The sequence below is a fragment of the Aphelocoma coerulescens genome, chromosome 3 (genome assembly GCF_041296385.1).
Source record: "Aphelocoma coerulescens isolate FSJ_1873_10779 chromosome 3, UR_Acoe_1.0, whole genome shotgun sequence".
Lineage (NCBI taxonomy): Eukaryota > Metazoa > Chordata > Aves > Passeriformes > Corvidae > Aphelocoma > Aphelocoma coerulescens.
In genome coordinates this window covers 101,470,318-101,495,309 of record NC_091016.1, presented here as the reverse complement: position 1 = coordinate 101,495,309, position 24,992 = coordinate 101,470,318, and the positions used below count along the sequence as shown (strand labels likewise).

Sequence of the window (24,992 nt, the reverse complement as noted above, 5' to 3'; positions counted from 1 at the left end):
TAGGCATAGAAGCAGAAGCAAGAAATCAATGAACAGCTGGGTTTTGAGTATCAATAGTAAGACTTTATTTCAGGTATTCTCTTTAGTTATTTAAGGCATCCTGTGTTGTCCACTATACCCCCAAATCAGTGAACTCTTTCCTTTGCTGGTAGGCTCATGTAGCTTTACCTTGAAGTGTTTGCACTGGGCTAAAACCAGTTCTGTAGCTAAGGAAAGAGAGATCTAAAACCTTGGTTTTCAGTGTTTTCATTAATTTCTCACTATCAGCAAACACAATGAAATTGACTTTCTGTGGCTTTAGGGTGCTGCTCAGGAGTAGAAAATTTTCATCACTTTGTCCACAACTTCCTCATCTGATGGTGGTTTTCTCTGGCTGCCAGGCTGCAGGAATTTCTTTATTGTGGGGATATTGCTTATTCTTGCTTTGAAGCTCTACAAAACAAAACCAAAACTGCACTGTGCTTAAGAATCATTGCAACTGTCAGACATTTCAATGTTATCCATACTCTGAAAGTCACACTATGGCTTGATGCTGCAGAAGAAACTATATGCGTGCCCCTCTTATACTCTTGGGGTTGTGGTGACAGGAGGTAGCAGTATCAGTGAGTATGTGAGGCCAGCTAGAAGTACTTAGGGTATCTGATTATTTTGCATGTCACATCTCACCCTCCCACTCTCCCATACTTCTCAGCCAGTTTAAATCAGTGCTCCTTTCCAATTCATTGTCCATTCAAACTGCCCATTCATTTACCTGCAAGAGAGGAAATTTGGCAAGTATATCAGGTTTGAACTCCTCTGCCATTAAAATGATTTCAAGTAATTGCACATCTGCCCTGCTCAGCTGGTTGCCAACCAGGAAGTCTTTTCCATGCTCTTTCAAAACCTAAAAACAGAGAAACAGAAGGAGATGATGTCTTTTCTCAGTGTTACTTAATAGGATATCTTCAAAGCAGGGTCATCCATTGTTCTTCAAACACCTGTAGTACAAACAATGGTCTGATGGCACTGCCATCCTAAGCATGATCTATCAGCCCTTTCTCTTCTACATTGCTGTCTGGCAGCTCAGCTGTGCTCATCTGGCCTTGGCTGCTGTAGCTGCATTGAAGGCTAAGCTGTTTCATCTGGCAACCTGTTTACGCATGCTTTTTCCTATCCGAGATTGTTCCCCGCCCCCGTTCCTGCCTTAGCCATGCCACTCCCTCAGGCTCTCCCTATTGGTTCCCGTACCCCAACCCTGCCCAGGGACCGCCCCTGGACTCCTGACAAATGATAAAAGCCATCTCAACCCTCATGAGACACGCTTCTCACTTCCTTCATCATCACTGGCTGTGACGCTGAGAGCTGACCGGAGCAAGACTGCAGGACCATCCGAAATGGACTGTGGGATTGTCGCACTGCCCTAGGAAACCCACGCTGAGCTCTCAGGGAGCTACAGCCTGCTAAACAAAATCTAGCGGTTACAACAGTTTTAGATATAGAAGGAACTGTAATGCTTTTATATAGCATCTGTGGGAGAGGGGAATCTGCAGTTCAGGAGGAAACTTTATGTCAAAGCTGATGCTGTAGTGTCTTTTGTCTGAAACAACACACAGATGCAAACACGGACATTTGGGGAGCTCAGCGTGTGCTAGGTTTTTGCAGCTTTACATCTCTCCCAGATCTGTAGTGCCTTCTGTCCCCTCTCTAGTGTCCTGCCTCCATCTTACTCCCAGCACCACCAAAACCAGAGCATTTATGTTCAAGTGGTAATTTTTCTTCTGCTTTCCTTCACAAAACTTGTGTGGATCCAGGATGGGGGTTCAAGATACCAGCATCAATTAAGCTACAACCTCTTTGCCACATACCTTCTCAAAGACTGGGAAATATCTGTTTTCAGTCTTGTCCATCATATTAGCGAAATGTTGATCCTTTTTGTCCGCTGGTTGGATCTCATGTGTCATGAGTAAGTCATTCAGATCGAACATTCCTTCCACATACATATCGATTCTGAAAGGAATGGATCCACTTGGTCAGGTCAAACACAGCAGGTATGAACAGCACAAAAGCTACTGGCATAACCTCACTGAGATGGTGGGAAATCGCTGCCTCTTCTATCACACACACACATAGTCTGGAAAAGTTTCATTGGGGGCAGGCAGCAGGGGAGCTTGGGTGAAAAACAAATGCAAAATTCCTGAGCAAAACTATTGGATGTGTCACCCAAACTTGTGCTAAAAACCCCGTCAGACAGGGTAAGTTGAACAGCAGGTCTGTACAATATCTAGCAAATATCTTGACATGTGTTTACCAGTGCTTATTAATTTGAAACATTCAAAAATACCTCAGGTCAGAACACGTGCCCTTAAGAGTCCTATCCTTTGACAACCAGTTATTCACTCTAACTCTATACTAATTCCTGGGTATAAGAGAGAGAAGTTCATTTGTTTCCTTAGAAAACATTGCCCTGAATTGGATGAGGTGAAAATGATGCTGCTGACAAGTGCAGGAGAAAATGAAAAGCAGCATCAGTAAGACAGTCTGCCCCCTGACTGCTTTCCTCTCATAACTGCATTGACCTCTGATTGGTGATTCATGGGCTCGCTTGCCCTATCTCATCTAGCTGGCTGTCACTGCTGTAGACATCACCTGCAGTCACAGTCACCACATGCTGCATGAAGCGCTGCTCGCTCCCACTGAACCTAGCTGTGAGCTGGGATATCCTTGTGTTACACAGAGCTACGGTGTGAGCTGGGGTCTAACAAGCAAAGGTGCTACTGTGACAGTACAGGGCTCTCTCCTTCAGGTCCTTCCCATAGAGGTTGTACTTCGTTGCTATGTAGTTGGCAATGGCTCTGGTCTGCACCAGCTTCATCCCGTCAATCTCTACCATTGGCACTTGCTGAAAGAGCAGGGATCCATCTAGGGGAAAGGGAATAACAAGGACACATTCAGTCCCTGAATGAGAACCACAACCGTGTGTTAGGCAACGTAACCACATGTACTATTTTTTATTTAGAATCTGAATCATTTAGGCTGGAAAAAATATCCTAAGATCATCAAATCCAACCGTAAACCCAACAATGCCCAATTTCACCACTAAACCCTGTCCCCAAGTGCACGTCTACACACAGTGACTCAACCACTTCCATGGGCAGCCTGTTGCAGTGTTTGACAACCCTTTTGGTGGCAATCTTCCTCATTCTTACAACACATGGAAAATGCTCAGCATGCAACAACCATTTCTTAGTGACACGTTAATAACTTAATATTAAAGCAATGAACTGTGGAAATTTCAGATTTGAGGAAGCACCCAAATGCAGAACTTTTACCTGTCGTACACTGAAAACTACATGCACTGCATGGCCCTAAGTCAGGTGATTTTCATGGAGATTAACACAGATGAGAAGGACTTGAAGGTCTTTCATGCTTTGCTAAATATGTCTGGACTTTCTAAGCACCAGCCAACATATAACTTGAATAATAATGAATATAAATAATAGTGAGTATAAAAGCATAAAATATCTTTCTGTCTACTTTATTGACTTTACAAATGGCATCTCATCTGTACGGGCATGAAGTGGGAAAAATGAGTGAGTTCCATGAGATTCCTGCAAGACCCAAATATCACCTGGAGTGAGGCTGGAGCCACGTAACCCTTTTCCTAGCCTGCAGAAGCCTTGTCCTAGAACGAAAGAAGGAAAACTACCTGCGGAAAGAGAGGTATCAGATCAGAGGAGCAAGTGAGAGGTTTTGCTCTAGGGAATCCTATCTCTTGACTCAGATAACTGATCAGCTATGTCCCTCTTTGTATCCATTGTAAGACAGTCATGCAGAGAAAGTCTCTGCTAGTAGGGGTGCGTTTACATTTATACTTGTGTCTCAAAACACTTTTTGAAAGGCAGCCTGTGGCAGGGGGATCAAGTCATTATTCCTAAAGGAGAGCAGGACTGCACATGCTACCCCTAGCTCAGATTTCTTTTGACAGGCCTAGTGAAAAGCACAGACGTGTACTTTGGTTTGGAGGAAACGTGAACATCATGTTGAGGAAGATGGAAGCTGAAGCTAGCACAGTGGGTGGTAGCCTTGGGAGGCAGGAACACAGCAGAGGTACAGTCAGACTCGGAAATCTGGAACTCTGTTTGCATATGGATTATAAAACAACAATGTTGTAGGCAACCTGAAATGCTAGTGAATTTCAAGATGATCTGAGGACAAAAGCCTGTATGTCCTAGGACGGGAGGCAATGGACACCAGCTGAATCAAAGGAGAGTCAACCATCTGAACTTAAAGAAAGGCTCTGTCGGGGTCCCTCCCCCCCTGCCATGTAGGCCTGGGAGAGGGGTCCTGAGGGGAGGCACGGGGTTTCCCTGCCCCTGGTCAGCCTCATTCCCCAGTGGTTGGTTTGTGTTCCCCTGCACAGGCAAGGACCCTCGGGACCCGTGATTGCCTCAGTTCCTTGGCAGATCCTCAGCCATGTGGCTGGGAAAAGAAACATTTCTCTGAAACATCTATCAAGAATTGGTCCATAGATATTTCTTTTCCACTGGCCTCGTTGTTTGATAAGCGTGTTGCAGTTTCCCCACTGTAACAAATGGTGGGTAATGTGAGCAGAACGATCCCCGATCCCTAAGGACAGTGACTGATTTGTGAGTAAACTCTGGATTTCTCTTCTGGTTTTTGTTTTGCTGTTCCATCTCTAAATTATGGAGGGACCGTGGAAAGACTCTTGGCTCTCAGAGCCGCATATGGACATTTATCTTAAACTTGAAAAGATTCTTGAACAACGATTTGTAAATTTTAGCTTAATTCAAGCTCAAAAGCAACTGAAACACTTTCTGGCATGGTTGTTTAAGAACTTTTTCTACGTTTCTTGGGATTTAATTCTTACCAAAGACTTTTGGAAGACCATTTGGACACAGTTAATTTCTGAGTCAAAATACATGCCAATGGAAGAATATTTTCCTGAATATTATTAAATTACTGAGACTGTTGAACAATGTCAGCTGTGTCCTGGCAAAATTAAAACTACTTCAGGGACTGTGCGACCCAGGCCACGTGCACCGAGCACTCTGCAAGCAGCAGCAAGGCAGTTCCCACGTGTGGGCAGAGCCACGCGAGCTGCAGTGTCCATGGCGGAGCGAGGTGCAGTTGGAGCGGCGCGACCCGGCAGTGCCCGCCCGGCCCCACGCAGGGCGTGGTGGAGCGAGCCCCGTGAATGCCCGACTGAGAGGAGCAGCGTGCGGGCGGTGGCTGGTGGCGGCGGAGCGGAGCCGCACCCAGCCGAAACGCCTGCTGGAGCAGGGCACAGGGGGGCCGCCGCTTGGGGGCCCGGCTGAGAGGTGGGTGCGACGCGCGGCAGCGCAGCTGAGAGCAGAGGCAGCGGCAGCACACGGGGAGCTGAGCGGTGCAGCCCAGCCCACGTGGCCCCGAATGCGACCCTGGGAAGAGCGCGCAGGCATGAGCAGCCCCGACAGCCCCGGCAGCACTGACAACCCCGGCAATTCCAACACAGGAGCGAGTGAAAGCAAAAGAGAAAGCAAAAACGCAGTGATACAGAAAACAGCAACCACTCAAAAAAAGGAAAAAAATCACCATAGCTAAGGTTTTAGGAATAGTAAAATGGCATAATGTTAAACAAAATTATGGTTTTATAACAAGATGTGACAACCAAGAAGACATATTCGTTCATAGAACTGCTATTAAAAAGAATAACCCTGAAAAATACATCCCAAGTTTAGGAGATAGAGAAGTAGTAGAATTCAAAATTGCACTAGGTAGAAAAGGGTTACAAGCATCGCAGGTCACTGGGCCTGATGGTGTTCCTGTAAAAGGCAGTATATATGCTAAAAATCATAGTCATGTTAGACAATATCTCCATTGTAGGCCCTCCCTACAGTCTCCCTTTCCTAATCCCACCTTTCCCTTTTTACCCTATATCCTGTTACCCCCAGTGTATTCCCAATCCGTTTTTTCACCCATGGTTTCCCTCACAAAACCATGCCTTTGCCAATTGTTTCCCCAAAAATCCCTTTCCAAAGCCAAGTGGGGGATGAAGAGGGGGAGGGAAGAAATTAACTATTGTTGTTTAGAGTTCCAACAGGTACAAATGGAAGAAACCCTCTCATGCCTCAGTTTCCCCACAAAGCATGCCCAGAGAGTCCTGTCTCCCTTCTGTCAGCCTTAAGATGTTCTAGGGAATCTGTTTGGACATTTAAAGACTCAGGAGGGTGGCTTGTTTTATTTTGAAACTGTCCTTGTTATCGCATGTTTATCCACTTGTTTTCAATGTTAAGTTTTAAATCTCTTTTTGTTAAAAATAAACGGGTGAAATGTTGGGGCCCTCCCCCCCTGCCATGTGGTCCTGGGAGAGGGGCCCTGAGGGGAGGCACGGGGTTTCCCTGCCCCTGCTCAGCCTCATTCCCCGTTGGTTGTTTTGTGTTCCCCTGCACAGGCAAGGACCCTCGGGTCCTGTGACTGCAGCAGTTCCTCGGCAGAGCCCCGGCCATGCGGCTGGAGAAATAAACATCTCTGAAACATCTATCAAGAATTGGTCTATATATATTTCTTTTCCACGGGCCTCGTTGTTTGATACGCGTGTTGCAGTTTCCCCACTGTAACAAGGCTCTTTGACTGTGGGTTGTCCAGAGCAGCTGTAACTTCTCCATCCTTGGAGATGCTTAAAGCCCAGCTGGACATGGTCCTGGGTAACTGGTTGTAGGTGGCCTTGCTTGAAGAGGGGAGGTGGAGTAGATGATCTTGAGAGGTCCCTTCTGACCTCAGCACTTCTGTGAATCAGTGAAGATTGAAGAAACTGGGGGGATGATACCACTTAACACACTGCAGTGTGCATCTCTGAAACCTCATGTACAATCCAGTTAAGAGGTTTTCTTCCTCAGAGACTAAGACTTAGACTTCCTAAGTGTTTTCAGACAAGTAATTCTAAATCTAATTATTATTATTACTACTATTATCGCTATTGCTGTTGTTGATATTTAAAAGTGAAGGAAACTCACCCTGCTGTAACTTTGTCAGATCTTCCTTTTTTTCCAGATAAGATTCTTCAAACTGCAGGAAATAGAGAAGAAAAGTTCTGTTGTCATTCCATGTTTCAGTTTCTCTTCATTTAGGTAAAGAAGGCACAAAAGGGCTGTGTTTGAGGGAATTCTATTTTCTAAAACATAAATCATATTTGAAAGCTTTCGGGCACATTGGCCGTCACTGTGACAGAAACCCATGGCTCTTGAAACACACAGATCTTGAAACACTCCATCTCTGGTTTAATATCAGAACCTGTTAGAGGTAAAAAAAATTCTACTATGCTTTACAGTATACAGTACCTTCAATGGTAAACTACATCACGGTAGCAATAATAATCTCTTGCTATTTTGGACATTGGAATTGATCTGAAGGTATTCAGAATTGCAAGTGCTTGACCTCGGTGATCAGAAGATAAGAAGCCAGGTTCTGCTGCGCTGCTGGGGTTTAAATTTTTTCTTTCACTGGCTACAGGGGAGAGGCATTTGTGGTGCTACCAGCAGGCTTGGCACATGATGTGTGCAAGTGAGACAGGAACTTGCCCCCTGCCTCGGGTAAGCTCGTGGTCACCGTTGGCTTGCTCAGCAATGCACTAAGTGCAGAAACTGCTGTTCAGTCACACTTTTCATAAGGAACAGTAAAAGTACATATTTGTCACATGCTCTCAGTACAAAAAACCACAGGCAAACCTCAACCCCAGCTGCTGCCAGTAGCCACCGTATTGATTCCATTCGGCCTCGTCCATTGAAGTAGTGCAGCTTGGGTTTTCCAGACATGTTTCCACGTGCCTGATTTCCTAGTATCTGCAATAAAAAAATAAGCTTCACACAATAAAGATTCAGAATCCGGGTTTTGAGTCTCTGAGTGGCTCTCAAAGTTGTCTTGTTTGAAACCGATGATTTATGGTCCAAGACTTTCACCAAATTAATAGAGGAGGTAAAAGACTATATTGAGAGGCTGCCTTGTATCATTCTGCCTTAAAATATTTCTTACACATGCAGGATAGTTAAAGAGAACCCTGTACTTAGGGCAGTTGGCCCAGTCAGAGAACAAATGAATCAAAACCATTTGCATCCAAAGTGTTCTGTTCTGACTAAAAAGCAGAGTGTGCTCTCTCTGTAATTTGGCATTATCTCAGAATACAGTTTACTGTTTAACCAGATACATGCTATAAACTCAGCAATTGCTGTACTTCCTCCAGCAGCCATTATGCTCCATTATAACCAGCCAGGAAAGAATTCTTTCCCCCAGGCAACCTCTTCTACAACACTCCCTGCTTCTGTAATTTCTTTAGACAAGCCTCCAAAGACATGGAAGTTACTTTTGCCTCTGGTAACATCAGATTTGCCTTTACCACAGGCAGAGCCACAGGGCACTGCTTGCTTGGTCCAGTTCCAACTCTGCCAGAATTTTAAGCAACAACAGTTTCTAGGCAGACAGGCCACCCACCCAACTCACAACCCCGCTGCACATCAGCAACAAACACACACAAACAGTGCCCAGCTTATGCCAGCCTCACATCTACTGACACCCTGTCCACAACAAAGCTAAAGCATTAACAGGAGCAAAAGGAAAACGCCCAAACCCCCACCACATTCCACCTGTAAATAACATGTCAGCAGCTTCTCTACTGTAGGAAGAAAGAAGGAGGTGAGAGGAAACATGCCCCACTTCTGAGATCTACATTTCTTTTTCTTAATTCTGTACACCTCAAAAGCAGCTGATTAAGAATCTAACATTTGGTGCACAAAACCATGTTAATAAAGAAAGCACACACACACATTTAATCTATAAAACCCATTCACAGAGTTTCACGTACAACAATTCCCTGCATGTCCAAAATAAAGAAAAAACCCCACTTACCTTGGGCACAGTGTAACTCTAAGCTCCCAGCAGCCCTGCCTTGCAATTACGTAATTCTGTAGCCCCTCCTACACAGAGAGTTATAAACAGTTCTCTGCAAACCGGAAACTTCTCTCTTAAGCAAACAAAACCAATTAGCTCTGCTTAGCCACTTCTCAGCTACAGAAAATAAATTCCTGCCTCATGCTGACTACGGACAAATGTAAGATAGATGAGAGATCATGATCATTGGAACATCTGTGCCAGCACAAAATGGTAATATGCCTCCCATTTTCATTGCTTGGCAACATGCTAGTTAAAAGTAATTATAACAGCCGAAAAGCTCACTCAGTTTAAATGAATAGTGCAATGCCAATCACACTTTTATTCTAATATTTTATGGTTTTTTAACACATCAACTAATTCAGCTCAAATCTTTCACAAGCCTTCTAAGCCTTGCTTAGGGTGTATTCCTTCAAGACACTTCTGCTGAATTTCATCTCTGGACTTCTGGGTTGGACTTTTTTTTTTTTTTTTTTTTTTTTTACAATCAAAATGCTTCCCTGAATTTGGCTCAGTGAAAATACACACCAAAGACAACTTAAGAGACAGTGAGTGAAGTGTGGTATCAGAAGGCAAACTGCCCTCTGCACTCTTGACTGCTTTCTTTGGACAACTGTATTGATTTCAAAAAGTCAATACAGCATGCATTCCCATGCACCATCCTGCCTATCTAATCTACGTGGTTAATAGTGATGGAGGCATCACCTGCAGTTACAGTAGAGGTAGCTGTCTCCTTCAGGTCCTTCCTGTACACATACTTCATTGCTTGGTAGCTGAAAATGATCCTCATCAGCCATCACTCTTGGTACCTGTTACATCGATGTGTTCCATGCCTGACAATAAAATAAGCTCAATAATTTATTTAGAACTAGAACCACAGAAGGACAAGGCATCAAAAGCGTCACCACTGCAATGTATTGTATTTTAGGAGGTGCCTAGTCCCCAGGTGGAATACTCTGTACCCCATATGGCACATAAGGACAGCCAGGCTTCACAAAAGGAGACCCCTTACCGAGAGCACCTCCTGTAGCTCCCCCTTCTGGTTAGGGCTCTATGTCCCTCTATCCCCTCCTTATATTTTGGGCAGGTCTCCTGTCCAGCCTCTGACCTGCTGGAGAGTGTTTCCCATGTTTTTGGACATATATGACTTATGATGCAGAATCTAGGATAATGTGGAATACATCGACATGTGCACCAAGGTGCATCTGGTGGTGTTTCACAAACCCAAACTCGCTCTTATAGGTAGGCTGTCTGGATTTACCATTTGTAGGCCTGGCCATAATAAACTCTAGGAGACATCCTGGGTCTGCACTGCACTGTAGGAAAACACGAGTTCGAGCCTGAAAGTTAATAATGTAGAAATAGCGTAGCTAGTGTAGGAAACTTAGGAAAACTCATCTCACCTAGTTTTGTAGACACCTACATCTGGTCTAGCTGTCTAGTCTCCTTCCAACAGGCTGAAATTCAGGAGGAATCCCTCAGCATGCTCTTGAGTTAAAGCTAAACTACTCAAAATGATTCTGTCTCAACTGAGGTAGTTAAAAGTTTAGATAAAGCCAGTCCCTTCGGCCTTCCCTTAGAAGTAGGGGAGAGGACCACAACTCTTCAGAGGGTGATTTATCCCAACACTGACATTTCTTGTCCTGTCACTGTCTTGGTTTGAGACAAATTTGGAGGAAAACGTCCAAAATGAACGTCCCTCTGTTAGAAGGCAGATTTCAGCAGCCCCTCCCCCACCAGGTTCAGAAAGAAATGCCTTAGAAGTAAGTGAAAAAAACCCTACTGATTTAACAAGCAAAGTGCACGCAGGCACAGAAAAAGAATAACGCTAAATAATAAAACCTCTCGCCGTGGAGAAGACCTGAGAAGATTCCAAGTCCTTTCTGTGGGTGTGGCTCGCTCTCTCTCTCCGGAGCTGGGGTTCGGCATGGCCCCCCCCGCTGCAGTGTAAGGCCTGCTGGTGATGTTCTGGTGTTGCTGAACACTCCAGAATAAAAGAAGAAGCCAAAGTCCCAGGGACAAACTTTCTTGCCTCAGGCTAGCTGAAAAGCAAAGAATTTTAACTCTCTGTCTCTCTCCTGAGGAACAGAGCTGAAAGCTGGCGAAAACCAGGAAGGTGCTTTCCTCGGCTCTGTAGCAGCAGGAATGCAAGGGAGTGTGTGTGCATGAGCACTTACTACTCTGAAAAATTCGCCTGGCTTTTCTCCCCGCTCTCCTGCGAAACAGCTTAAAGACACAGGAAGGCACAGGATTCATGTCTGGCATAGGGCAGACGATAGGGAATACAGCATCCTACAGTCACCCCAGGACAGTCACGAATATCCATTGAGATTTCAGGCAAATAAGTCCAAATAAGTCTATCTCCTAACTTGACTTTTGGAAATGTCACTTCAATGAGCTAGTTTGGGAAACAGTATTCCTCTGTTTTCTCCCTCAGGTTCATTTTCCTATATTTTTTTCTAATTTCTTTTTTTCTTCACTCATGTCATAGAATATTAAGCATCAGATCTGGTTACTGACAGTTGTTGGAACACAAGTTTCCTTCTAGGCAGATGCTTCTCTGTTGCATCAGGCCACTTCACAAGGCTGTTATTGTCTGCTGTAAATATTTTTATTTGAAATTCAATGAAGCCTAAGTATCTGTTGCTCTGTGTTCTGTCCTAAATGTGTAGAAATAAACCCCCTCTGCCTTGCCAGAGTCTGCAAAACAGACTGCACCTTTCTTTGATGACACTTTGCTCTCAAGAGGTAATGTATTTGTAACATGCTTGTGAGTAGCTGGTATGATCATACAAAAGGTTTGAAATACTTGATTTATAGAGAAAAATAATCAGTTTTGCAAAAACTTTGTTGAGAGACCTTAAAAATCCAATTCACCCACAAGCTTAAATTTAAGAATGGAAACTTGAAACAAGTCTACTTCTTTAAAGGGTAAGTGGTGCCAATAGTCTTCTCTTTCTTCTTTTCCACAGGTCTTACTCTGAGCTTCTTTTCATGTAGAAAGTATCTTCTTCAACAAGTTACATTCTGACAATACGAACAATGCATTGTTCTTTCTCTAAATTAATAAATTCCCTACCCTACAAATAGTTCTTTGCCTCCATATGCCTATGTTTTCATGTTTTGCCAAGCATTTAATATCAATAAAGACAAAGCTGTTGTCACATTGCCAGAGTAATAGAATGCTTTATTTCTGGTATGGGTTGCTTTGTTTTTCTAGCACTGGTTTTAACTAAAACAATACTAATTTACTGAGCTTCCTTCTCCTTTGGTTTAGGGTTTGGAGTTGCTGCTCTGCTCTCCCCTGCTCTCCCAGCATTTTGGGTCTCACCAAAGGTGGCAAGGCTTTCATTTCTTAAAAACCTTCAACACAGTTTCTACATAATGGGCATCTGGTGGCGGCTTCCTTGGGCTGCCAGGCTGCAGGAACTTCTTAATTGTAGGCATATTGCTCATTTTGGTTTTAAACGCCTAAAAAAAAATTAAAAAACAGAATCAGAGAGAAATTCTGGCCACAAAAATGTGATTTAGACAGCCTGGGGGGATGATTACTTCAGGACTGACCTCCAGCTCCTGAATACAGCATGCTCAGTAATAAAATTACCTGCAGCTGAGGAAACCCTGACAGCACAGCAGGAATTTTCTCCTCCACTGCTAAAATGGCTTCCATTAGCTGAACATCTGCCCAGCTGAATTTGTTGCCCACAAGAAAGTCTTGGCCATGTTGTTTCAAAACCTGGAGAAGAAAACATGGGCTGCAGATGAGAGTGGGGCATGTGGGCATCCTTGGCAGCTAAGCCTCACAGCACAGCTGCAGAGCTGAGCAGCAATTCTATCTGAAATTTCAGGGTGGACTTTTCAGCTGAAGCTGAGCCTACATCATTTCACTGTTGCTGGAAAACAAATGAAGTTTTATTCATTTCATGTTCTAGTACATAGACTACAAACTTTGGTCACTCAGTAATGATGAACGATGATTGGCACTGGGAACAGAAACAAAACCACGTGCTTAAGTAGACTAGTAACAGTCCTAGAATTAGAAATAGGGATAATGGAAGAAGTAACAAGCAATTTAAGGAATTCATAGAACTCCCATTTAGATGCTTCATGTAAAGTGATGTCCAATGTTGATATCAGGAAGCAAACTTAGAAATGCAGAGTTGCAACAGCTAAGTAATGAAAATCCCTGCCTTTGGGAACAGGTTATTTTATTTTAGTGTTAAAAAGTTCTGTGATGTTCAGCCTTTATTATTGTTTTCCACCAAAACTAGACAAATATTACAAAAGTGGGAAATATTGCCAGATGCATGAATCATATGGGTTGGGTTTGTTGTTTTATAAATCTATGACTGTTGTTTTACCAAAGTACTCCTAATCTCTCTATCTGATTTATTTGCAAGGGATTTTTGCATTCCTCCAGTGAAACTTTTCCAAATGAAATTAAGCATGGCAGAGAGATGGGCTCTAAACAAATGTAAGTATAGGAGTGTTCCTTCAACAAAAATAATCTCATGTGCTTGCTTTCACTTTAGTGAAAAGTTTTTCTGTACAGCTGAGAACACATTGCTATGCAGATGTTCAAATACCACAGCCCTGACAACACAAGCCATCAAATAGAGGAAAATGTGCTGCTGTATTTCTCCTTCTTTGAGACAGCCAAGAAAGCTGAGGATTGGGAACTGACCTACACAAGTGCATTCTTATTTTGCAGAAACTTTTTGGATAATTGCAAGTTTGATAGACACATACTTGCTGTCACTTACCTTTTCAAAGACTGGAAAGTACCTGTTAGTTGCCCTCTCCTTAATTGAGTCAAGATTTTTCTCCTTTGCATCAGGTGGAGAGAAAGGAAACATCAAAATCATCTGCATCAGATCTGCTATTCCCTCCACATACATGTCAATCCTGTTGGTCAGGGGAAGATGGTAGAAAAAAGCACAGAAGTTATTTCATCTGTTTTCCAATTAACTAAGGCAATTTATAGGAATTTTATATCACCAACACAGCGCCAATTTTCAGAGCCAAAACCAAGCATGAAATAAACATGAATATTTTTCAAAAGGAATAAAAGCCTGTTTCTGTTTAGGAACATTTCAGAAGCAGTGGTTAAAACTTACTGTTAGTCTTTTTGATGCCTTTATACTGGATTTACAGGATTGAATTTGGTTTATATAATATCAAATAGCTATCAAATAACAAACTGCTCCGTAAGTGATAGGAAGTGTTACATACAGGGCTCTCTCCTTCAGGTCTTTCCCATACAGATTGTATTTCCCTGCTATGTAGCTCAGGATGGCTCTGGTCTGCACCATCTTCATCCCATCGATCTCGACCAGGGGCACTTGCTGGAAGAGCAGGAATCCATCTAGGGTGGAGAGGTGAAGGAAAGCCTTTTAGCTCCTCCTAGACTGCAAGCTGTACAGGAGATCAAGGCACTGAGCACATTTCTCTTGCAGTGTAGGAGACCACTGATGTCTTGCTCTAACTGTAAGACTCACTGCACCCAGCTAACATTGTGGGGAAGATCAAAGCCTGCATCACACTCCTGTAGTGAGGTCACCACGGTGCAGCTGAGGCCTGGGCTTGACAGCATTGCCGGAGCTTCACCGGCTGGTGAGAGCTGGCCCTGCTTGTACTTCTGGAGCCTGCCTCATGCTGGCAGGAAAAGCCTGAAGCAGCACTTCCAGCCCAAGGAATAGGAGGAGAATAAAGATATGTGGTAAATCTGAACTTTAAAAAATTCCAGTTCTTTAGAATGCAGCTCAATTCCCTGTCAGGGACATACACATGAGTAGTACTGCAGCAAGGCCAAGCTGATAGAATACAGGAAGGGGTCAGGCCACTTTGAACATCCTGAAGCCACAGAGCCAGAGGCAGAGCCTGTGACAGCTGTTGGTGTTTGAATAAGTTTCACACAGTCACTCCAGGACAAGTTTGAGAGTCCCCATAGATTTTACAGGCCTAGCCTTAGTGTCATTCTACAACAATTCACGCCTATTTAGAAACAACTTTGTAGTCCCATTTTCTGCTGGTGATGGTCATAGCAATTGTCTGAGTTTTCAGTGAGGGAGCTCTGAGAGCTAAGTAGACACAGAGATTTAGCATTGCAAAGTCAGTCTATTCTAGACCAGTTTTCTGCTGGACTAATTCACTGTTTTTAGAGACACTCCCACCTCCATTTACACACTAAGGGCATCCAGAGAACAATCCTGCCTTGTTTATAACCACAGCAGAACTCCAAGTCCAAACAGGCAGCTGCCACTCGCATTGCTCAAAGTTAATGATTTCTTTTAATTGCTCAATTTTTATCTGTTTGGTGAATCCTTCTTTCAGATATAAAGGTTCATTCTAACGGGCAGGTCTGCCTGCCTCTTTCTCCAGAGCTGTTAAAATACAGCTGTTAAAATACCTTGCTAGGCTAGAATTAACAAAGATTCTTCGCTTGTTCTATATTATTAATTTACATATAAAATTCAGAAATTAGTTCTCTCTGCAGCAACAAATAGCCTGGATTTGTTTCTTTTAAACATTCACAGAAAGATCGTGCGTGTTCTTGCCTTTCCAGAACACATTTCTGCATCTTAAGGAAGAAACATTACTTGGTATCTATCTAGCAGAAACAACAGAATGGGAAAACTAATAGATTGGGAAGAATATTTTTCAGCAGAAAGATGTGAAGTGAAAAATGAAATTTGTCTTTCTGGCCCTTGACAAAAAGCAGTGTAGCAAATATGACTGAACTAAATACACCATTTGTTTCTTATCTACAGAAAAGAGGAGTCCCTCTTAAACTCCGTAGTGGACTGCCTCTCCTCCCTTTTTTTGCAGGGAGAACCACTTCACATAACCACAGCACAGAACACATATGCAGGATTAAAAGGAATTTGCCAGTAATTTCAGGGATTGGATTGTGCTGCCCAAAGGTGGTCTGTGGAGTACACATTAAAAAATCAATCACCTGTTGTTGGAGTGAAAGCTCCTCTGGACTCAGGCTCAGAGGGAAGCCAAAGCACAGGGGTTGAATTAAAACCTTTGGACAAGCTGAGATACATGAAGCCACACCAAAGTGAAATAGAAATACAGATTTTTAACTTTTAGTAGAAATATATGCTAAGTGCCTTAAACATTAAAAATCTGTAGCAGAGACCTTAAACACAGTTCTTGCTGCAGCAGTGGTACCTTTTCACAGAATTCTTTACTTTAGGACAAAATATAGATAGAATGATACTGTTCACATATTTTAGATGGAGTGTTCACATAAACAACAAGAACTGATAGAAACTGTATATGCAAATCTGTGTAATACATGTGTAACACTTGTGTAAGACTTACGACTGTTAAAATTAGACAAGGATAAGAAAAAGAAAACTAGAATTGTGTGTTAATCTTATTGGTCAGCTAACAAATATAATCCACACTTCTGTAAGAAAAAATATAGAGCATATAGAGTATAGAGCATATAGAAGAAGAAGAAGCTGTTTGCTGTTGCTGCTTGCCTTTATCATGTAACCCCCTTCGAACTCTGCCTTCAAGAAAGCTATGAGACTATATTAGTTCTTTATTGAACTTAGCAGAACATCAGCCTCCTCTACTCTCTTACCCTGGTCCAGGAAGGAAGGGTACCCCATGAAAAGCTCAACAACCTGTTATTTGTAACCAACCAGCAGAGCTCGTCAATACCCAGGTAGCACTTGGCCAACATTTGGCTGCACAGACTGTGCCAGGTTAGTTATCCCTCAGGCCAATAGGTACAGGTCTGCCCAGGCCAAAGTTATTTAACTCTCTTTGCCTCTGAAACAGCTGTCTGTCTGCAAGCTGCCTGCTGGGAAGAGCCCCCGGCCCAGGCATCATCCTGACACTGCTGGGGCATTGCTTGGAGGATCATCAGCTGGTACACACCAAAATCATGCCTGGGCCAGTCTAACGATGTGGTAGTGTCTAAACACAGGAAACTCTGTCAAAAAGCATATTGGTAGGGAGAGAAAAAAAGTTTAAGGGAGAAGTAACGTGGAGTTACTCCTGTTGAGTCCTGCCCTGCACAACTGGCAACATTCCAGAGGTCCCTTTATCAGGATGACTAATTTATCTATCTTTCTTCAACCCATTCTATTAAACCACACCTTTTTTTTCTTTGTGTTCTCACTGTCTTAAGCTCAATATATAGACACAGAACACTTCATCTTCTTTATAAAACTTCCCTGTCCTTTTCACCATAATTTAATTCTCTCTGGATATCAATAAGCTCAGATACAATCCTGGTTACAGTATCACTCTTTCTAGATAACCTGTTCTTGTGAAGGATTTACAGACTTGGGCTTTCACGACCTGTGCTCTTACATTTAGAGCTATAATTGGTTTGTGTACACTGCACTGTCCTCCCACATTGTAAGAGTCCCAGCCAACTGGACCTGCAAATTTAATTCTGATCTAGTTAATACCACTTCTGTTTTATTTTTGTTCACTTTAGCTTTCCCTGACGGAATTTCTTTAGACACAGCTTTTCCTTTCTGAGTTCAGCCACAATACATGCAAGCCCTCTTCCAAGTCTCCTGAGCTTGGCATGCTCAGCCTGCTCTGAGGTTTCTCTCACGTGTCTTGGGCAGCAGGTAAACTGTGGGGCATGTGCACTCTCTACTGCTCCTCACAGTCCCAACTCCTTCCCCACCCTGGCAGGAAGGTCTTCTCCTTCCAGGGTGTCCGTAGAGGGGTTCACTGCTGGATTTCTTCTGACCAGATATCAAGGGCAGTGGCTAGGGGTCTGTACTGGTGTGTGGGAAGAACTGGTCTTGCTTGCCCAAGGTTGGCATGAAGCCTTTGTGGCATGCTGCTTGGACTATGTCAGGCTTTCCACAGGTCTCCCTGCTGGCTCCATGCTTTTTAACTAGGGGAAGCTTCATATCTCAGGCTCAGGGAGTTCTATTTGTCCTGGATGAAAACTGTGCCAGGTACCATGCTAACAATTCAACAGCATAGTTAAGTAAGTTGTACTAAATAGAAGTGTTTGCCTGCTTAATGTACTACAATAAACACAATCACAGATGCTCTGGCTTTTAGCTTATAGCAGTTATTTGGCACTGGAAATAACAGGTTATTCAAAACTAGTATTGCACTATTCAAGGTGTGCACCTAGAAGTTTCCCCTCGTTTAAATAAACTATTTTTGAACACAAATTTAGCTAGGCTGGACAAATATTTTGAAGGACTACACCTCATGTGTCAGGATTCTTACCTTTGATTAACTTGTCATACTGCTCTTTTGTTTCCAAATACACCTCTTCAAACTGAAAAAGGAGTGAGAATAGTGTCACACTGCTATTCTTCTGTTAACTTTCTTCTATTAAGTGATAGCACATAACCATGCACAGAACTACTGAGTCAAGCAAAAGGTAATGGGCCAGATCTTCAATCACACTGTTTGGGTACAGATGTCCTGAGGATCCCACACTCCCTGACAGCTGATGGGGAACAGGAGGAGGGCCTGGCCACTTCTGCATCAGTGCACTAATACAGAAATAAATCAAGACCAAGCAGAAACAGAGTGCAGGCATCTACAGAAACAAGACAGGCTGGGGCCAGTGCCAAGGGAAAAAAGGCACATCAAATATTTCTAACCCCACCCCAGCTTACACACATCATAACCGCACATTTAATAAGACTGAGTTAAGGAGGTTTAGCACAGCTACAAAACTTACGATTAATAAAGGTCCTTTAAATAAATCCCCATTTTGTCCCGTTAGGGTTAATTACTTCAGGAGATTGATACTACTGCTAATAAACTCTAAATGCCAATGAGTTTTGCATCCCACGTATCAACCACCGAACAATGTAGTTACAAACATGCAGTGCTATTGGACACATGAATTTAGCCACTCTCGTGCAGCTTTTATCGTCCACACGCACGTTAAATTGTCCCTCACTGAGGAAAGTTGCGAACACCGGTCTGTAACACTCTACTGAAAATGTCACCCAACCTCTACACCAGCTGCTGCCAACAGCCATCGTATGGGCTCCATCCGGCCCCTTCCATTCAAGTAGGTAAGCCTGGGCTTCCCCGACATGTTCCTGAGCTCCTGGTTCCCTGAAAGATATTAAGCAGAAAACAATATCTCATAAAACTGGTGTAAGCACCATTATTTTGAGGGGAGACAGCACCTTTTATTCTCACTGTGCCTGTTCAAGTTTAAACTTATTTGGTTCAAAACATAAAATGAGAGACAGCCAGTGCTAGGAAAGGAAAGATGTGTGAATCTGTAAAGCCTACCCAGTGCTGCCAGGGAGGGTTTCTTATGATTGAAAGCAAATACAGACATGTTTAAACAAATGGTATGAGTCCCTAGCTACAGGGGGAACACTGCTGCCCATGAAGACAATTATACAAAGCCACTGAAAATGCCACCACATCTCAGGGAAACTACTCACTTAGCCTCATTGTCACCATCATTGAAAAGATTAAAAGAAGGAAAACACGTTTTACCAGTAAGCTGAAATTCGTCTTGCTTTGTTTGCCATATGTGCATTTTGCAGCTTCACATGCAGTCCATTTCTTTCCTCAAATAGGGGCAAATGAATTGTTGATATTCCCTTTATTCCGTGAAACAGAATGAGCTTCTTTAGCCATTCTGCATGGCTACAGCCCATTTCCTTGCTGCTTATGGCAGCCTTGAGGTGTCCCTTGAAGCCAGATGTGGAACCTAGCTGCACTGGCTTCAGGTGCCCTCAGAAGTACCCCCTCGGGCACAGGGGCCCTGCATGTCCAGGGGACTGGCACATCGAGGCTGTCAATGCTTTGCTGTAACTGTGCCTCTCCCAGAGCGCGTTTGTACTGGGCTGTTTCATACGAAGGGACACCCAGCTGGACTGGCAGTGCTCACACACGAGCAGGATTTCTGCATCCAGGCCTTAATTCCTCTGTGCTTATGCCCTAATTACTAAAAGATTATGACTAGCACTCCCCTTCATAAAGATGTTTGTATCATACACTAATGATCAGAAGGGAAAAGACCCTTTAAAACAGATATCCTAAAGCTCAGAGTGCCTCACTTAAAAGAATTTCCAGATGACTCCAGTTTTCCCAGTTAAAAGCCAAAGCTGCAACATGACATCTGTCACACCTAGCATCCACTTGATATTTCTTATTTGAATCGGGCTCAGTACACTCTAGTGATATGTTTTCTTCAAGTCACAGTGCTTTGTAGGTGTACTTAAAGTACATTTGGAACATATTTTGCCAAAATTTGACTTGAAAAAACAAGGTTGAGGGTTCTCACTTGAGAATTCCAGTAAGAACTGAGTCATGCTACTAGAATATATAGGGATATTTTGGGTAATTTAGTAAATATAATCCAAATACACATTAAGGAAAAAAGTATGTTCAGTTTTAAAGTGTGAATAGCTGTTCCTAATTACAATGTTTGGCTTAAAGGACAGTGTTTTATTAGTTTCTGCACCTTGTGTGACTAGCTTTCACTGCAGGGCAGCTTTTCAACATAGTTCACAACAATTAGCTAGTGCTTCTTTCATTATCACACTTTTCAGCTACGTTGCTTCTGTATCATTTCAACACACATTGCCCCAACTTGTAATGCACAGAAACTTACAGTAAGACTTTTCCTTTAAGTAAAAAAGCCAACGACTGAAATATCAAGTATATGAAACTTAATCCTCTTGGAAACATTATCTTTCGTTTGCAGAAGAAGAGTAGAAAGAGTAAGAAGCCTCAGGTATCATTTTATTATTTTACACGAACAAGAGATTCTATGTGGCATTAAATTATGCAAGAAGAGGAATGACAAACATAGAATTAAAACTTGTCATAAGATCATTTTTTAAAATTAAAAATAACACTATCAGCTCTGAGTGGATTTTAATTACCTTAAGCTTCCAACACAGAAAAAAAACAAAAAAAACCAACAAAACCAAAACAAACAAACAAACAAACAAAAAAACAACCCTCTTGGGTTTTGGTTAAAAGTTGCCTCAATCTTTAGATCCACTGAATGCATCTCCACTGACTATACAAGGACCTGACACCTGTAGCTCACATACAGGCAGCTACTTTCAGTTAGTGGGTCTGGACCTTGTCCAGTGGGCTCATTTTAGTTACTCATTCCCCTGTGAGTACTGACACCTGAGATTTCCTAAAGATCAGAAGCTACAACCTTCAACTTATTCGAAACTGGGCAACTTCTACCTTAAGAAAGCAAACCTATTCATCCAGACTCTCAACATCTTTTTGCATATATTTGGGGAAAGATACATCCTACAGAGCCAAGGCCTAAGGATTTTGCTCAGACCTCCACTATTTTTCTAGTTCTAATAAAAGACTTTCAGGATGTACTGTTTAAAAAAGTTGATCCATTTTTGATAGAATATGTTGATCTGTATTAGTAGCCAAGTAATCTTGTATAGCTGTCACCCATTCCTTACTGTTTGCTTTAATTAAAAATCATCATTGGACCTTTCTATATAAGTTACACTTTGTGTAAGAGAAATATATCAGAATATATCTGTGTTACATTCTTCAGAAAGAGGAGTAGCGATTATCTGAAAATGATATTAAAATAATTCAAAATCTTCCAAGACCAGCTACTCAAAACAAATACTTTTCAGGAGCTGTAGGATTCTGCTACCCCCAGACAGCTCTTTCAAGGAACAGAAAAACCCAATACTGATAACCTAAGATGATGAAGAACCCATTCACTGGGCAACACACAAGGTAGATATTCAATATTTTGAAGCTAGCTGCACCTGCCCTGGGACTGCCAGACTGTGGTAAACCTTTTACCTTGTTTGAACAAGAAGGGCAAGGAATAGCCTCTGGGATAGTAACTAATATGCTGAATCCCATTACATTACTCCTTTCACCCAGGGAACGAACGACATCACAGCTGTGTAGAAACCATCTATGAAGCCTAAAAGGCTCAAGCAGATTTAACAGATGCACTGTTTCTAAATCCCAGTCTGGAATTGTTATTTGTGGGTGGTCATATTATCTGAGCAGCAACTGGAATACAGGTTACTGAATGACTACTGTGTACGAAGTAGTGGAAGCTTCACCACTCAGTCCAAAGCTGAGCACAGAAGCAGCTGAATTAATTGCATTAACAAAGGTCTATCAGCTGTTCCAAGAAGAGACTGTAAATATTTATGCTGATTCTTAATATGCATTTGGCATATGCCCTGCCACTGGCCAGTTATGGAAGCTGTGTGGACTTATGACTTCTAGTGGAAGTAAAATATCAAATGCTCCATGAATTACTGAACTGTTAAAGCTGTACAATTGCCAGAGAATTGTGCTATCATTCTTCAGCCAGACCATACAGCAGAAGGACAAAAAAGAGATAGGAAATGGTCTAACATATATTGCACAACAGCAGTACAAACTACTGGGCTTACAAGCAGTCCAATGATCTGACCTGGTGTTGCTTGCTCCTGAAAAGCTGTCTGACTGCTCCTGCTGAAGAAAATTGACTCTTGCAAAAGGTACAAACAGCCAAATGTCCAGGGAATGTGGAGAGCAGACATGGAAAACCTTCTGATTTTACTTAAGTAATACTTGATTCCCATAGCCAAAATACCTCACTACTCCGGGCATTTGGGGACTACTGCACTAACCCAGACACTGCTGAAGAACTGATTCATGTCATGAATTTATGCTGCAGCCAAATAAGTGACTGCATCTCGCATACACTACCCTGATATCTAGCAAAGACCTCAATACAAAATTTGACTATATACATTTTTTTAAATTGTTTTTGTCCAAAGTCCGTATTTCTATCCTATTTCCTTGTGAGCCTTAGTAACACACCTGTCTGGAATTTCTCTGAGCATGCATCTCAGGGATGCAAGAACAATTTAAGAGATCATCATCTTCCAGAAACAGCAGCACTCAGCATGAAGTGCTCTTTAGCCCTGGAGCTGCGATCAGAGTCCAGCATATCCCACGGGTCAGCTTTCCTGCTTCAACCTAGAAGAAACCAACACAGTGCTAGAGGCTTGCACTTTGTCCCCTCAGCTGTTTCATGGCCATCCCGGTCAGCTCTGGACTGCACCGCAGAATTAATTTCCTGGTTAAAACACATCTTTTTCTGGCATTTTCTTTTCTGCAGCTTCCAGCTGGTGAATAACTATTGAGCCATTTTTAGGGTACCTGGCACACGGACAGACTAAAGAGAAAAAAGAATTTACATTACACCAGCAGATGCCCTAAAAAACTTAGAAGTAGTTTCGCTTTTAAAAAGTCAAGCAAACACTTTAATAAAAACGAATTTGTAAGTTCTTACTTACCTTCTGACCTTAACTCGGACTCCACCCAGCACAGGCAGGTTCCCCAGGGCTGTTTAAACTCTGCAGCTTGGGGGAGTTTCCAGCTGTGCCCAATTAGAGAAAAAAAAATCCCAATGCTCTTAAACTGACGCTATCCAGCTTAAAGACGTATGGCTCTGAAAACTGACACCCAAGGCAGAGACAGTCTTCGTTTGCTGCTTTGACTATATCATGATGGTAACCTCATAGTTTCTATGGTAGCCATCTATTCAAACTGTTCTCTTGGAATTTTGGGGGCATTTTACCCAAATACAACAGTAAGACATTTAAAAACACTGAGAAAATTCTAGATTTTTTTCTGGGTCATATTTAAGGTAATAGTAATCATTTATAGAAAAACCACTTAAGTTTCTAGGCTTATTTAATTATTTAGCAGGTTTTTATTTTTGCTGCTGTATCGGATGGAAAAGTTATCCAGAGTATGGGATAGCAGGGCTCAATTACTTTGAAATACAGTATCAAGCCTACTTGATATAAAAAATAGATGACCGTTTATGTCACAACTCACCCTATGCCTCAACGCAATAGCATTAATTTTTTTAATTGAGTGTACATTGCTAATATTCAGAGATGAAATAAACTGTGATTTTCTTACCCACGAGAAGTAACTGTTTCAGCTTTTCTATCTGTATTTCAGCTAAAAATCCCAAAACTGAAAGTGGATGTGAACAGACACAAAGACAGCATAGCAAATGGAAAACGGGATTTGGGTGCTAAGATAAGGTTCTCTACTCTGGCACAGACCCACATGTGATGTTGGGCATTGCTTTACATACCTGCAGCAGACATTAGTACAACTAATCTGAAGATCTGTTCACAGAACCCACACTGCTATCAAAATTGTATTTGTCTGTCTAAAGCTATGACTGTACTAACATAGCACCTCACTATGGGGAATCTCAGGACAAAAATCTCCAAGTAACTTTTTCCTCGCAGCTGGAGTTTTGTTTTTCTGCCTGGAAATTGCTGGCAGTCTCTTCTAGAGGATGCACTTCCCCTAGAGGCTTTCTGCAAATTTGTAATTTATGTGCTACAGAGATTGATGCTGTCAGCAAAACTGTATGGTGTTTCTTTGCACTTTGCCTAATTCTAACTCTCTCTTAAGTTCATGATGTACTGAATGAAGGGTAACATTAAATGCATGTTTCTGTATTTTTTCTATGTCAAACCTAGTTACTACCAGGCTACCGTACAGAAAATTCCTAAATGTGGGTCAGAAGTACAGCAGAGGCCCAGAACGGTTCCCAGCTAGCAGCATACATACCCTACTTTGGAAGGTCTGAGCAATGTGTAAATGCATGCCGTACCAAGCATGGGCATGATGATCCCCATGAGCCTAAACCAGCAATGCAGATGTGGCTACAGTAGGAATGTGGCACATACACAGATGGCTGAGTAAGAAAGGAGCATTTCTTTATACCTACCCGTGATGGCAGTATTGAATCAAGATGAATCTATTCCTGCTTTTGAGGCCTTTGGTATCAGCATGCACCTGAGTGCAAGAGTTTGTTCAGGAACAGAGAACACTGAAGGGCATGCATGTAACTGAAGTCTCTTTGTCGTCTCTGCAGTCTTGGATGCCACCAAGGACAGCAGTAGGCTTGGTGGCAAAGAAGAATGGGAGGGAGAGGTCCCTAATTTAAGGCTCAGGGATGACTGAGTGGTCAAGCAAAGCATTCTGATGCTTTTTGGATTTGCTGAATATAGCCACATCCAGATTTGACTGTTGTTCCCCTTCTACACATTCCT

The 24,992-nt window shown here is 42.5% G+C and overlaps 2 protein-coding genes across 5 annotated transcripts; both read right to left on the bottom strand.

Annotated features, from left to right (window-relative positions):
* Positions 1–41: 41 nt before the first annotated feature.
* Positions 42–11,982, bottom strand: LOC138108583 (glutathione S-transferase-like). Of its 4 annotated transcripts, none has more exons than XM_069011461.1 (7): positions 9,625–11,982; positions 7,704–7,817; positions 6,993–7,044; positions 2,766–2,898; positions 1,845–1,986; positions 752–883; positions 42–432 (listed from the first exon to the last, which is right to left on the bottom strand). In XM_069011461.1, the coding sequence occupies exons 2-7, from the start codon at positions 7,788–7,790 to the stop codon at positions 310–312; spliced, it is 669 nt and encodes a 222-aa protein (XP_068867562.1). In that variant the 5' UTR covers positions 7,791–7,817; positions 9,625–11,982; the 3' UTR covers positions 42–309. The 4 variants fall into 4 exon arrangements, with proteins under 4 accessions (XP_068867562.1, XP_068867561.1, XP_068867563.1 ...); XM_069011460.1 differs by lacking the exon at positions 9,625–11,982 and adding an exon at positions 8,878–8,960; XM_069011462.1 differs by lacking the exon at positions 9,625–11,982 and adding an exon at positions 8,878–8,956 and having other exon boundaries at positions 42–451.
* A 95-nt stretch (positions 11,983–12,077) lies between these two features.
* LOC138108581 (glutathione S-transferase A4-like) lies at positions 12,078–23,288 on the bottom strand. The gene is made up of 7 exons (XM_069011457.1): positions 23,205–23,288; positions 18,890–18,996; positions 18,148–18,199; positions 14,152–14,284; positions 13,683–13,824; positions 12,524–12,655; positions 12,078–12,390 (listed from the first exon to the last, which is right to left on the bottom strand). The coding sequence occupies exons 2-7, from the start codon at positions 18,974–18,976 to the stop codon at positions 12,268–12,270; spliced, it is 669 nt and encodes a 222-aa protein (XP_068867558.1). The 5' UTR covers positions 18,977–18,996; positions 23,205–23,288; the 3' UTR covers positions 12,078–12,267.
* Between the last annotated feature and the right edge of the window lie 1,704 nt (positions 23,289–24,992).